This window comes from Podarcis liolepis, assembly GCF_965112155.1.
Source record: "Podarcis liolepis genome assembly, chromosome: 7".
In the NCBI taxonomy this organism is placed as follows: Eukaryota; Metazoa; Chordata; class Lepidosauria; order Squamata; family Lacertidae; genus Podarcis; species Podarcis liolepis.
The window spans coordinates 85,646,493-85,662,283 of NC_139561.1; the positions used below are offsets into that span (position 1 = coordinate 85,646,493).

Consider the following 15,791-nt stretch of genomic DNA (forward strand, 5'->3'; position numbering starts at 1 on the left):
TAACCCACAGCGCCACCCGCTCTATCCAGGCATGCTCTACCTAGTGATTTCCACCTGGCTCCTTGGCAGCTGGCACCAGGTAAAAACTTAACCTTTTCTCAGAGGTCTTTGACTGCCTTAGGCAATACGGTTTGCTGTTAGCTTTGCTGCCAAGTTTTTCTGCTACTGATATGGAGGCTTCCTTTGTGCATTTTTTTTAATCGCATGTGTTTTTATGCAAATACGCTTCTACTGCAACATATTTTTACCAGTTAATATCCAACTGAAGCCAGAACTCTTTCTTTTAGGGCTAATGGACATACAATTAGAAAAGGATTATGGACAATTAGGTACTCCAATATATGATTACTGCGACGAGACTACAACACGCAAAAAGATGGAAAGACCCACTATAGAATAATGGCTTATAAAATTATTGGACTTGGCTGAGATGGCTAAACTAACATGTTTAATTAGAGAAAAATCACTACTAACATTTGTTAAGGATTGAAAAATTCTTAGGGACTTTCTGCCTGAAAGAGAAAATGAACTGGTAATATCTGGGTTTTATGATTGAAAAATAATTCTGGTTTATAGAAGAGAGAATGGTTGGATCTTAAAAAATAAAAATCATATGTAGTTGCAGAGAGTCAGAACTCCTTTTTTCTTCTCTATCTTTCATTAGTTTTTTTCTTTCTTTTCCTTTTCTCTTGCTTTCTCTTCTTTAGATTTCTCCTTTTCTTGTACTTCCTTCTTTCTGACTTTGCTCTTCTTTATCTGTTTTATCTCAGCATATTATATAAAAAGATACTTTACAATGGGTATGTATTTCTGTATATCGCTGAATAACTATCAATAAATAAAATTGATTCATTGATAAATTTATTGAACAAAAAAAAGGGCAATGTATATTTACCTATGCTTTGAAATACATTGTATGTATTTTTGTATAACAAGAAGCTCAGCAAACGATAGTTATGTTTGTTTAAAAGCCTTTTCTCTCTCCTTTCCTGAGCGGTTTCTAGAGATGGTTTTAAATGCACGAGTGACTGGGATCAGCAAAATGGCTCCCACAGAAAACTGGCAGAACAAGCCGCCCTCCCAGCTTTATTCTAGCTGCCCTGGGCTATAAAACTGGAAAGAACATCAAAGAAAACACCAAGAGGGAATCTATAGAGTCCCTCAGGGGATCAAGAGTCTCTGAGAAGATCCTCAGGTAACCCCCACAATGCACTGCTTTGGCCGGAGCTCGTTTGACATACCTAATGCTTCCCTTCAAAGCCAGGACAAAGACGGCAGCTGCAATATTTTCCCCGAAATAGTTCTTCGCCTGGATGTTGTATCTGAGGGTCAAGTTGGGACATGTTAGTCATTCAAATCACTTGTAACCGGCTCTTTGTCGTGCACCCGATCCCACAGCGAGGAACATTAAAGAAGGGCATTAAAACAAAACAAACAAACAAACGTGGTCTAAAGCAACTCTGAGGCAGTAGGAAGCTCACTTTATGAAGCTCATTTTGCAATCACTCTTTCCTTTCCAACTTTGCCTCCATCTTCCTCCGCACTGAGCTCTCCTCCAGACTGGATTATTGTAACTCGCTCTACGTGGGGCTGCCCTTGAGACTGACCCAGACACTCCAGCGGGTGCAAAATGCTGTGGCAAGACTCCTTACGGGGTCCTTGCTGCGGGATCACATTCATTCAGTGCTATACCAGCTGAACTGGCTCCCGGTGGAGTACAGGGTCAGGTTTAAGGTGCTGGTTTTAACCTTTAAAGCCCTCTACGGCCTAGGACCCTCGTACCTACGGGACCACCTCTCCTGGTATGTCCCACAGAGGACCTTACAGTCTTCAAACAAAAACATCTTGGAGGTCCCAGGCCACAGAGAGGTTAGGCTGGCCTCAACCAGAGCCAGGGCTTTTTCGGCCATGGCCCCGATCTGGTGAAATGCGCTGTCACAAGAGACTAGGGCCCTGCGGGACTTGACATCTTTCCGCAGGGCCTGCAAGCCGGAGCTGTTCCACCACGCCTTTGGCCAAGGCACAGTCTGACCCCCATCCTTCTGTAATCCTCATAGCACTGCAGCCCAATGGTTGCCATTAATTTGATTTTGAATTGATTTTAGAATGAATTGATTTTAGAATGCTGTACTATTTTACTGTTGTTAGCCGCTCTGAGCCCGGCTTCGGCTGGGGAGTGCGGGATATAAATAAAACTTTATTATTATTATTATTATTATTATTATTATTGTTATTATTATTATTAATAAGCTAGGCGCCAAATGACTCCTACAGTTGCCATAATGGAACGCCTGGTTCCCATTCTGGGGCCAGAGGGCTCGAGAGTAGTATTTTTTCAATACAGTACGACTTTTTGTTTCCTGAAATCCATTCTGATTGTGAAGCTGAAGAATCACGGATAGAATTCTACAGGATGCGTTGCTAGTGTGTGAAAACAGTCCAGATTTAAGGATCCCCAGGAAGGCTGTTGGACTACAACTCCCATCATCCCTTTCCTTTGCCCATGTTGGCTGGGGCTGGTGGGAGCTGGGAGCCCAGCAACGCCTGGAGGGTCACCTCTGGTCTAGAAACTGTTGGAGGAACTGGACATGGAGGAAGGGGTTAATTTCCTTCATGGGCAAAACCACCCCATGTAGGAGGTAAGGCAACATGTGTAAGGTCAGCGAAGCCAGTTGCTATATAGGCGCCACTGAGCCATTGCCATAAGTGATGAAGGCATATCAGCTCATTAGTCAGTCAGCGAGTCTGTCTGTGAGCTGGAGTCTGTTACGCCTTAATTGCTGGAGCAACAAAAATACTTTGTGTTTGTATATATTTGTAATTTGCGCAGAGGTGGTGTTCCAAGGCAACGTGTGTGTTGGCATGATGTGCTTCACCCTGCCCCCTTCCGGGACCGAAAATGGTGCCCGCATCTGTGGTCACACACGTACCATAATAATAATAATTTTATTTATACCCCGCCCTCCCCAGCCAAGGCGGGTTCAGGGCGGCTAACAACCAATAATAAAAACAAGTTGATTGAAATACAACTTAAAAACAAAAGGAAACCAAGATGGCGAATGGCACTTAGTCAGCGTGAGTGTGAGCTCCTTGATTTATCTTTTAACATTGTTTTAATGAGTATAGAAACCTTTTAACTTTTAACTTTAGTTTTTAGTTTTTAGTCTTAGTTTTAAATTAGTAAGTAGGAGGACGCCTTTTTCTATCGGGGAGACAACCATTAACCTTGAAACTGGGGCGGTTGCATGAAGAGTGAAATGACTAAGCAACTATACAGCCCTGCTTGTGGGAGAGGAACTGGGAAACGTACCAGAGATTCCAGAGATATAGACGACACAGAGGAACTGAGATGCCTGCCTCTTGCTAAACAAACAAAAATTAGTGAATCTGAAAGTACAAAGGATATCTTTAATATCCCGGTTTCAAACTCTTTCACACTGCTAGCAGAGATGAATGACGAGGAACCCAGTGTGAAAGAACCTTTTGATAACCTGCCTACTAAACCTTCAAGCAACAATAATACTGGCATCCACTCGAATGTTTGCACTAGAGCCCGTGAAAGCTGCATTGACGAGATACTATTTGAACACTCAACTACTTTAGACCTGGTTGCTAGAACAGTGGACTATATCTTTAAATACATAAAAGACATCCGAGGATCCTTGGAGAAGATTATCTCGCTTGTATCCCTAACAGGTAAAGACAGTTCCCCTGATGTACCACCTGAGATGAAGCCCTTACAAATGCCCAGAGCACCCGTTTTACCTCATACCTCCTGTATAACTCCTCAAGCTGCTGGCAATCAGAAAAGTGAGCAAGGTGAGCAAAATAAGAAGGAACAACACTCTGCACCTCCTCACAAACTGCTGCTGCAAGCTACCAAAATCTGCCTAACGGTTTGCCCCTTTAGAGGCAAGGTGATAAACTGGCATTATAAGAGTGATATAAGGAGACACCTAGCGGAGCTTCTGAGGGTAACCCCTAGCTCTATCGACCTGAAGCATATTGATCATATTAGCAGCAGACCTCAGAGGCAGAGAGTGCTGCTCTCCTTTAAAACTAAAAAGCTCCCTGCACTTATTATGTCCTCAAGAAGCCTTCTAATTAACTATGGAATTCTTGCTACAAGAGTCTTTACCAATACCAAGATCTGCGCCCTCTTACCAAACTGCTTGTTCAAAAAGAAAGCAGATAAGTCTGAGGGTCCGCCAATTGCCACGACCCCAACTCCCCTGGCCGCAGATCTAATCAGCTGGATTGACGCCCCCCTGCCTCCACTGACAAAGGCTATACATTTGGAGAATTCTACGGAGCGTGAGTTACTTCTATCCTTCTCCCAATTGCCAAAACTGGAGCGAACAGAGATAACGGACAGATTGGACGAGTTGCTACTCTGTCTCCGTAACTCAGAAGATCATGCTCATGTAAATAAGATGAATTCCTCACCAATTGTAGATCAGTCTACACAAGCCCAAGTGGTACCTGCTTTAACGACCTTTGATCTGCAACCTGGCTGTGCACGGCCTCGGGATGTCAAGTCCGGGCAGGATACAGTGGAAGATTCGACAACCCTCTGGTCAAACTCGGAAGCTGTGGCAAGACTGGATGCTCTTTTGGAGGCAAACCGAAAAGGATGCCATCCACCTGCCTTACACTGCATGTTCCCTACAGCATCTGCAGATCCAAAAGGCCCACCCCCCTCAATCTTAGAGCATACTTTAAATGTAGAGTCTATGGACCTGTCGTTAAGTGATACCCCCGTGCACCAGAATCCATCCCTGCAGCTACCAATAATTAAGCCTCAATCCATGGCTGCTGCTGCGGTAAGTGGTGCTCGGAAATTGCCTGGTAAGCAAGCTACAATTACTTCCTTCTTCCAGCCTATTGTCCCCCCTCGCCGCATGCATTCCCAGGTGGATTCTGCCGTGCTGGTTCCGCAAGGCCCAGCATGACTCGAAGGGGTGACCAGGAGATTACTTACTTTCTTATCCTGGAATGTAGCTGGCATTAAACCTAAGCTGATGGATCCATCCTTTGTCGCCTACATAAAAGGCAGTCATATTCTTTTGCTGCAAGAGACCTGGGCTTGTGAGGGCTTCTCCCTATCACGGTATAAGGGCTTCTACCTGAATGCACAACAGAATTTACTATCACCTGGCAGACCACAAGGTGGGTTGGCTACCCTAGTTTCTTTGGCCTTAAACCTGCAGGTGGAACAAATCGACATCCAGTCGTCATCCATGCTGGGTGTAAAGCTACAAACAGCGGAGGAAGAGTTTGTGGTGATTAATGTTTATTTGCACCCAATCTATAAGAAAAACCTGGTGGACCAAAGATGGAGGGAAATTCAACAGATTCTTGAAACTCTCCTAGAGAAATATCCTGAAGCCACCTTCCTAGTTGTAGGAGATTTCAATGGCCGATTGTCTCACTCTGATAAATCATTATTTGCTAAATATAATAAATATCCCTCACTACCCATTTTAACCTCAGACCTTTTACCCAGGAATTTTAAAGACAGTGTTGCTACATATGCAGGTTTTAAATGTAGACAAACTTTGATGGCTCTTAATTTTCACCTTTTAAACGGAGCTCTCAGTTCTGATTACCCTGCCGAATTTACTTTCTGGTCAGGCTCCCGAGCCTCTACCATAGACTTTATCTGGACATCAGTAGACCTAATTCCCAAAATTTCCAACTTTAGGGTGGTAACGAGGCTGGAAAGTGACCATTTTCCATTAGAACTTTCTCTGACCCTGGATGGAGAATTGGCTACCTATTCCTGTGTGCCTATTACAAATAACCAGCTTCAGATGAGGCCCACTGCCTTAAAATGGACCGACAATATGGCTCAACGGATAAATGAACTCCTTTGGTCTGACCAACTGCAAGAGACAAGGGACTCCCTTATCCAGGCAGTTGAGCCACTGCCAATATATGACAATTTAGTAGAACTGCTAAAACCTTCGTTGGCTAAGACCCCGGTAATGAATAGTAACCATTTCTCTCATAAAAAGTGGTTTGACGAGGAATGTAGGCACTTCAAGAACAACCTATATAATGAATTCTTGGCATATAGGGCATCAAATGACTCCGCACCTAGCAGTCACCTTATGAACCTCAAGAGAAGGTATAAAGCACTATTAAAGGAAAAGAAGCGTGCGGCAGAAAGAAATGATTGGAAGAACCTTCTAAAAGCTGCAGAAAATAGAAATCCCTCCTCCTTTTGGCACCAAATTTCCAGATACCTGGGTAGACCGTTGTCAATGATAGAACCCCAAATTTCAGCTGACACCTGGGAAAGCTTCTTCTCCGTTTTATATGCAGCTCACGCAGCCAGCGGAGGAAGGTTAGATTTGGCCCCCTTGCCAGAGTGGGATCCTGTTACCTGCTCTGAAGTGGAAGCACTTATAGGCCAATTTGAGGCGGGCAAGGCACCCGGAGACGATCTTATTTCCATAGATGTTATTAAAGCCAATAAGGATTGGTGGTGTCCACCCCTAGCAGCTCTTTTTACTTATATAAACAAAACAGCACAATTTCCTCCAAGCTGGAACTCTGCACTGATTGTGTTAATTCACAAGAAAGGGCCGCGCACAGACCCGGCCAATTTTAGACCAATTAGCCTGCTAAATGTTATCGGGAAGATCTATTCAAAATTTCTACTTAACAAATTAACAACCTGGATGGAAAGCAACAATATCATCGCAGAGGAACAGGCGGGTTTCCGCCCCGGAAGATCAACAACAGACCAAATCTTAATCCTAAATCACTTGGCCACCAAGTACGCTGGCAATGGCCTAAAAGCCCTCCACGTCGCCTTTATAGACTTTAAGCAGGCCTTTGATCTAATTCCCAGGAACCAGCTATGGACAAAATTGGCAGCGACATCTATCGACCGCCGCCTTCTCTTGCTGATTATTAATTTGCATACAAATACCCTCTTGAGGATTAGGATAGATAGTAAGGGGCTAGTCTCCAATCCGGTTGCCACCACTAGGGGGGTAAGACAGGGCTGTTTGCTTGCCCCTGCTCTGTTTAACTTCTATATTAATTCGCTAGTGGTGCACATGGCAAATGCTGATTTCCATCCACCAAAACTGGCAGGACGAGCCTTAAATGTCCTACTGTATGCGGACGATGCCGCCCTATTAGCTACCTCCCCCATCGGATTAAGGAGGATGCTTCGAGCTCTTCATGAATATGAGACCCAACACGAGCTCCAATTAAATTATGCCAAGACCAAAATAATGGTCTTTGCTGCTCGACCGAAACCTAATTTATGGTCAATTAATGGTATTCCTTTAGAGCAGGTCAGTTGCTTCAAGTACCTGGGTCAGGTTGTAAGATCAAATAGGTCCTTCCTGGCGCACAGAGAATACATAGCCTCGAACGCATCCAAAGCAGCCCTGATGATTAGAACCCTGTACTCCAAGAAACAGGCACAAACTGTCAATGTTGCCTTACGTCTCTTTAAAATGAAAGTCCTCCCTCTTCTGCTGGTGGGCATTGCCTTGGGCTCACGTAGGGATTTTGAAAAATTGGAATCTATCCAAACCCAATTCCTCAGGGCCATACTCAGGATCCCCCCCTCGGTGGCAGGCGCGATCATGAGATTGGAAACCGGTTGCCAAGCCTTTAGGTATGTGGCCCTGAAAGCGAAGCTATGGCTATGGCTCAAGCTCTGTTTCAGACCGGTGGGTTTGGCCCCCTTGATTCTGAGGGATAACTTTAAATCTCCATGGGAAGGGGAGATAGTGGAGGAAGTGCAGAAGTGCGGGTTGTCCTCCCTTTATATAGAGTCCATGACGTATAGCCACGCAAAGGCGGTGATCGCGCAAAGATTAAGGGATATTGCCAGACAGGAGGACATAGCCCGTGTGAAACCTGGGTTGTTTCTGGGGGAGCAGTTGTATCGGGCTGCTCCAGCTCGCTACCTGGCGGATATCCACTACGTGGAATACCGCAGACTATTTACTGCGGCTAGGCTGAATGTTCTTGACTCGGCGGTCCTGAAGGGAAGATATGGAGGAGTCCCATATGACCAGAGATTATGCCACTGTGCATTGGGTGAGGTAGAATCCACAGAGCACATTTTATTGAGCTGTCCCAGCTACAACGATTTAAGACAGTATCTTATAACTCCATACTTAACCCAGCTCAGTTCCCGACAAAGAGGAAAGCAGACAGCATATCTGCTAAATAAGTCTTCTGGGAAAACAACCTTGTCAGTGGCTAAATTTCTTTTCCTGGCACTCAAGTGTCGGAAACGTATAACTGAATGCCTTGATGTGGGTTATCTGTGAGAGGTCTAGTACTGTGGCCCTACCTTACTTATGTACCTCCTATGATGTTATAGTTTATAATTATTGTGTAATGTTTTAATTCTGACTATCGGTCGAATAAAGAAATTGATTGATTGATTGAACTTAAAAACAAGGTTAAATACAACATTAAAACACAGCCTCATCACAGGAGGAGAAAGAAAAAAAGAAAGACGGGGAATCAAATTGATTCCAAGCCAAAGGCCAGGCGGAACAACTCTGTCTTACAGGCCCTGCGGAAAGAAATCAGATCCCGCAGGGCCCTGGTCTCATGAGGCAGAGCGTTCCACCAGGCCAGGGCCAGTGTTGAAAAGGCCCTGGTTCTGGTTGAGGCTAATCTGACTTCCTTAGGGCCCGGGACCACTAGGGTGTTGCTATTTATGGACCTTAAGGTCCTCCATGGGGCATACCTTGAATGTGCGTAAGTGGGGAGTTGCCTGTATCTGTATTTGCAAAGCCTACAAACTGTACATATACATCAGAACTGTATTACTGAAGCCTTATCTTCTGCAGCTGTAAACTGTCTTGGACCTTAAGCTGCCTCTGTGTAGTGACTGGAACTGGGGGCAGCTTCTGCCACGTGGGTTTCTCACCTCAGATTCCCAACAGAAACATTCCTGAAAAACACGAGGCAGGGGCATATACCTGTTTTTCCTTTGTGCGTTCCATAGCCTTAGCCTCTTGCCAAAGTCTACAATGGTTTCGATGTCATAGAAGCGGTCGCAGAGGTACTGGAGAAACTTGCTTTTCACGGGACCTGGAGTGGGGAGAGTTGATTTGCTCCTATACCGGAGGCTAGTGTAGCATAATGAGACAAAGCCTCTGCTGTGCTGGAACTGGAAAAAGAACAAAACAGGGGTAGTGGTGGGGGAGAGAGAGTTATTTGGAAAGGAAGACACATTTTGCCGAAATATTGCAGTTTCCTTGTGTCATTCCTTCTTACATCTCCAATGGGAGGTGACCATTTCCCACATTAACACAATAAATCCTTTTTAAGCCACCGTTCTTCCACTTTTCCAGGTCCAGCCGCTTGTTAACTCATTCTGCAATATAACTCTCCCGCATAATTTTTAGCACTTATATATTCTGCTCTATATATGCTGGTGGGGTCTAATTCCTATCTAGGGCTGGGCGATACGTGGTTTTCAACAACGCAATATATCACCAGCTAAACATTGCGATATACAGTGGTATCTCAGGTTACATACGCTTCAGGTTACAGACTCTGCTAACCCAGAAATAATACCTCGGGTTAAGAACTTTGCTTCAGGATGAGAACAGAAATCGTGCTCCGGTGGCGCAGCAGCAGCAGGAGGCCCCATTAGCTAAAGTGGTGCTTCAGGTTAAGAACAGTTTCAGGTTAAGAACAGACCTCCGGAACGAATTAAGTACTTAACCCAAGGTACCACTGTACTGATATATCACAAAGTCTGAAATAAGGTTTCCCCGCATTGTGATTTTTGCATAGCGCATGCGTGCGCACGCACACACACACACACACACCATGATTCTCTCTATATCACCAGGTCAGATATTATGAAACAGATATCACAATATGGACTTCAAGCTGCTTTGGTATGATCTCTCACCCAGCCCTACTGCCATCATCCCTGGCCATTGCTCACGTTGGCTGGGGCTGATAGGAGCTGGAGTCACAACATCTGGAGAGCCTCTTCCATACTTTTTTAACCATGTACAGTGGAATCTTGGTTCTCGAACTTAATCTGTTCCGGAAGTTCGTTTGACTCCTGAAACCGAAAACCAAGGTTGGCTGCAGGAGATTACATATATGTATTTACGCTTACTTCTATCAATGTTCAACTGTTTTTTAATGAGTGGGTTTTTTCCACTTATGTTTTAGTGGTTCTTATTTTTATATGTAAGCTGCCTTGAGTCCCATCGGGGGTAAAGGAAGGGTATGTATGTATGTATGTATGTATGTATGTCTAAATAAATAAATATCTTGGTCTGATCCAGCAGGGCTCTTGTGCTGGTCTCCAGTCTATTTAGATCTGCTGTCCTCTCTCTCTCTCTCTCTCTCTCTCTCTCTCTCTCTTATCCTTTCTTTGCCGCCTTCTACACCCACCCACAGAAATATGCCACAATTCCCATTTTATATGCACAACCAACCGTTGGTCCTCCTGGTGAGCCCATATTGTTTCACCATATTGATTCAGATCTGGAGCTCTTACATCCAGATCTGTCAAACTAGGGTTGCTAAACCGGCCAGGCTAGAAAAAGAACTTTGTGGCAAGTGAACATACCCATCCGCTAATGTCTGCAGACAACACGCTGCTCATAAGAGACAAAACCCAGGAAGGAATTGGCAATCCCATCCGCAATCCAAGGTGCCAAACAGATGTATTAAGGGCTCAATTGCTCTCAAGCAGAGAAACAGGAAAGGAAATGTTAAAGAGGGAAACCAACAAACCACATTTCTTCCCAGCCTGTCTAGCTGACAACCAAATCAATCACAAGTCAGGGAAAAGAAAAATCCAGTTTACAAGTTGCCCTCTGGCACCGCAGCAAGGCTGGATGCATCCGCTTCAAAAAAATCCCAGACTAGTTAAGCAATTAGGATGTTGCCCTATGAATCACGGGAGGGAAATGGCACAGCAGCAGTTTCAGAGTTACCTCTCGTACTTTCTTCCTGTGCAGCCATAAGAACAAAAGAGAAACCCAACTGGATCGGAACGTGTAGTCCATCTAGGTCAGGCATCCCCAACCTTCGGCCTTCCAGATGTTTTGGACTACAGTTCCCATCATCCCTGACCATTGGTCCTGTTAGCAAGGGATCATGGGAGTTGTAGGCCAAAACATCTGGAGGGCCGCAGGTTGGGGGTGCCTGATCTAGGTTAATGTTCTATTTTTAACAGCAAGCAACCAGATTCCTCTGGATATTTGCAGAGGTGAGACCTCTGCTGTGCTGCTGTGCTGCTCTCCCCGCTGGAACTTTGCACAGTGAGCAAGGGAAGTCTCCTGTTCACATCTCCCCTCATGAACTCACTTCACAACAATCCGCTATAGCCCTCTTCAGACATTTCGTGTGAACTCAAAAGATGGAGAATGGGCAGGAACATGCACACAAAACTTACAACCAACCATGCACCTAAGTTTTGTTTTGGCTCCGCTTCTGTTGGCACTTACTACCTGAGTTTGCCATTAGAGGCAGAAATATTTTAATTTAACCCATTAATTACACGTAGAGGATTAGCAGAACAAGCTTAACACTGTCTACTCAGATGCAAGCTCCATTAAATTCTACCGGGCTTAAAGGTAAAGGGACCCCTGACCATTAGGTCCAGTCGTGACCGACTCTGAGGTTGCACGCTCATCTTGCTCTATAGGCCAAGGGAGCCGGCATTTGTCCACAGACAGCTTGCAGGTCATGTGGCCAGCATGACTGAGCCGCTTCTGGCAAACCAGAGCAGCGCACGGAAATGCCGTTTACCTTCCCGCCGGAGCGGTACCTATTTATCTACTTGCACTTTGACATGCTTTCGAACTGCTAGGTTGGCAGGAGTAGGGACCGAGCAACGGAAGCTCACCCCGTCGTGGGGATTCGAACCGCCGACCTTCTGATCGGCAAGTCCTAGGCTCTGTGGTTTAACCCACAGCGCCACCCGCGTTCCATCTACTGGGCTTACTCTCAGCTAAATGGGATTAGGCTGCAATCCTAACCGTGCTTTCCTGGGAGCACGCCCCACTAAATTCAGCAGGGTTTACACTGGAGTAGACATAGCCAGGATTGAGCTGTAAACCCTTTTAATTAGTGCACAACCCTGGGTAAGGTCAGAAATCCAGCAGGTAATTGGTTTCCTGGCAAGGAGACAACAGAGAAGGCAAAAACTCCTTCTACACATTTTCTGTCTGTCATGCAGTTGCTAACAGCACAAGAGCCCTGCCAGGCAGAAACAGCAACCCAACATTATAAAATTACATATTACAAATGCTGTACAGAATAGAATAGTCAAAACACAGAAGCAGCATCTTTCGTTGATGTATAGCACCACCAGCTGGTAACACAGCAAACACTGTTTTTGGAATCCACATTACAGTGGTACCTCGGGTTAAGAACTTAATTCGTTCCAGAGGTCCGTTCTTAACCTGAAACTGTTCTTAGCCTGAGGTACCACTTTAGCTAAGGTGCTCCCGCTGCTACCACGCGATTTCTGTTCTCATCCTGAAGCAAAGTTCTTAACTCGAGGTACTATTTCTGGGTTAGCAGAGTCTGTAACCTGAAGCGTGTGTAACCTGAAGCATCTGTAACCCAAGGTACCACTGTAATGAAAACAAGTGCAAACCCAAGGAGCTGTAGGTGTTTCAGTTTAGCCAAAACAAAATAAAGACTAGACACTTATAAACTTGGCTACTCAGAAACCAATACACATTTCTCTATTATATGAGATGCTGGGATGGGAGAATGTGCTGCTGACATCTTCCTATCAAGGCAGGCAAAAATGCTACAGGTGAAACTATCCCCAGCAGAGAGATGCAGTAATGGGGCAAGTTTCCAGCTACTAAATTATCTCTTTCGTCACAGCTGTTAAAGAACAGCAGCTCTGGTATCATAAGAAGTTGGCAACCATGGTAACCAAAGTAGCTACGAGCACTCATCATCTTCCCCCAGGAGATGCAAGGGGCGTTGCCGGTTCCCACTTTTTTAAGTCTTGCTGCTGATAAACTCCTCCAAATGGAACCTTTGCTTGCGGAGAAATTCAACAGTAGGAATAAGCGCCCCTTGCTTAATTTCTGTCTGCCAAGTTGCTGCTAACGGCGCGGGCGAAGAGCCCGTAGAAAAGGACAGAGCAGAGATTAGCCTGGGGGGGAGGGGAAACATCCATTTCCCCAGCAGCCACATGGAAAGCAGCAACAACAGCACATTCTCTTCTCCATACCGGCCATGTGAAAGTAAACACTTCCTCGCTTCCGACTCCCCACCCCCGGTCCTCCCAGCTCCGTTGCTAACATGGCCAAGACAAGATTGCCAAGGGGGAAAAAACCATGCACCTCCACCAGGTCACTTACCAACATGGGCGCAGCCATCTTGGACAAGTCATGTGACATTCGGTACGGGCACTTGAAGGAGGGCGGAATGCCGTCTAGGCTCGTTCCAATGCTACTGAGCATGCGCCCTGTATTCTGGGCATGCTCAAAGGCGGCAAATGAAGTCTCCTGCCGATTTCTTGCCCTTACGTGGAACTGGATATGTATTTACTCTATTTGTTCTCAAGGCGGAGGAGACGAGCTCCTTTTAAGGAAAGAGGGCAAGACCTGTCCAAATCGATGTGGTGCTATCAGATAAAATTCATTTGAGCATGTTAAAGGCTCCTTCCCTGGTTGACAGCAAGACAAGGTTTTACTGGCTTAGCCAGGATTTCATTCTTTTGACCAGGTGCCACGACAGGAAGATTGAAACCAGGCTGAAAATTATTATTATTATTATTATTATTATTATTATTATTATTATTATTATTATTTATACCCCGCCCATCTGGCTGGGCCTCCTCAGCCACTCTGGGCGGCTTCCATAAAACCAAAAATACATATGTCGTTTTCGACATTGATTTATCTAATTTCTGCAAGATCGTGGTGATTTAAATAAAGAATGAGGTTTTGGAAATGTCTGCGAATGTCCAAAGGGATTGTTGTTAACAAAGATTGTTTTAAAAGTGCCTCTTTGAAGCACTCTGCATGTGATCAGAGGCACTGTGTGGGTGGGTGCAAGTTGGTGTAATAAAAGGAAGGCATTCAGCACATGCTCACAAGCAAAACCTGCACTGAGTTTCTGGTTCCTCCAGGTCAGAGTGAGAAATACTATTACCATCCCCACCATTTCCTCTATCTATCTATCATTAATTTTTCTGCTTTACAATTTAGAATGCTCATTTAAACATCCTTGAAATATCAATGACTTCCCTTCTCTTTCCATAGTTCATTTTGCACATCTTAAATTCCTGCATATTTTACAAAAGATAAGCCATTCAGTATTCCGTTATTCCATCCATTAAAACTTTTTTACACTGTTGAATTTATCTTAATGCTGCCAACGTTTTCAAGTGCACACAATCTTCCACCGTATATTCAATAAACATTTTCCAGTCTTCTCTAAACATATGTTCTTCTTCTTCTCTACTTATTCTATATGTACCATCCCCACCATTTCCTTGCCCAGCTACTGTCTTAAGAATAACTTTTCCTTAATACTTCCTTGGGCTCCAAAGGAGAGCATCCATCATTTGCTTTCAAAAGCAGTAGGCTGATATCTCTGGGAAGCTTGCAAGTAGGTTGTGCAAAGAGGAGACCACCTGCCCTTACGTGTCATTTTCCAGCATCTGTTCTGAGAGACAGCAGCACATTCAGAGCACTGTGATGGCTTCTCTGAAAGAATCATGGGAACTGTTATGGCTGCTGAGTTGTCAGGAGACTCTACTTACCCCCTCACAGAGCTACAATTATCAGTCGTTTATGAATTAATCCGTCTCTACAGGGAGCTCTGGAAATTGTAGCTTTCCTAACAAATCTCAGCACCCATAACAAACGACAGTTCCCAGGTTTTCCTGGAGGGGAGCCATGGTTGTTTAAAGTACAGTGGTACCTCGGGTTACATACACTTCAGGTTACATACGCTTCAGGTTACAGACTCCGCTAACCCAGAAATAGTGCTTCAGGTTAAGAACTTTGCTTCAGGATGAGAACAGAAATCGTGCTTCAGCAGCGCGGCGGCAGCAGGGGGCCCCATTAGCTAAAGTGGTGCTTCAGGTTAAGAACATTTTCAGGTTAAGAACGGACCTCCGGAATGAATTAAATACTTAACCTGAGGTACCACTGTAATATGTTAACTGCTCTAAATGTATGGCATATTTACCTGTATACTAATACTAATCTTAACAAATCTTTCAGATGCTTATACTTAAATAACTGCAACAGAGAGGCGCAAGTGGTTTCTGCAGACTTAAGAGAACCCGCGGAGGTTCGCATAATTTATATATATATATAAAAATTAAGGGGAGGGGAAGAGATCATTATTTCAGCCACTCTTACTGTGGGCACAGTCATGCCATTAAAAAGCACTGTGACGTAATTTCAAAGAGTCATGGCTTCCCTCAAAAAAATCCTGGGAGTTTGTTGTAGTTTGTTAAGGGGTGCTGAGAGTTGTTAGGAGAGCTACAATTATTCCCCTGTTCCTAGAGTGGTTTAACAACCAACCCCTCTTCAGAGGGAACTCAGAGGAGAATTGGGTGGCGGCTCTCTCCTAACAACTCTCAGCAAATGACGGATCCCAGGATCCTTTGGGGAAGCCATGGCAGTTTAAAGCGGTATCATAGTGCTTTAATTGTGTGCTGTGAATGTGGGTGTTTTGGTGGGGAGAGAATGGGACCACTCCTGGCAGAATTCGAGATCAGGGAGAAGAGCTCGTGGAGGAAGATTGGAGGAAATTTAAAATTTATTTACAGAAGTATTGTA

The 15,791-nt window shown here is 44.7% G+C and overlaps 1 protein-coding gene across 1 annotated transcript in view; it reads right to left on the reverse strand.

The window, feature by feature from the left end:
* The window catches only part of DMAC2 (distal membrane arm assembly component 2), a 28,879-nt gene extending 15,400 nt beyond the window's left edge, over positions 1 to 13,479 (reverse strand). The window contains exons 1-3 of the mRNA XM_083515978.1: positions 13,353 to 13,479; positions 8,970 to 9,160; positions 1,242 to 1,322 (exon numbers count right to left, since the gene is read on the reverse strand). Of these exons, the coding sequence (XP_083372104.1) occupies positions 1,242 to 1,322; positions 8,970 to 9,160; positions 13,353 to 13,454 (374 nt within the window). The 5' untranslated portion in view covers positions 13,455 to 13,479. The remainder of the gene's footprint in view (positions 1 to 1,241; positions 1,323 to 8,969; positions 9,161 to 13,352) is intronic.
* Between the last annotated feature and the right edge of the window lie 2,312 nt (positions 13,480 to 15,791).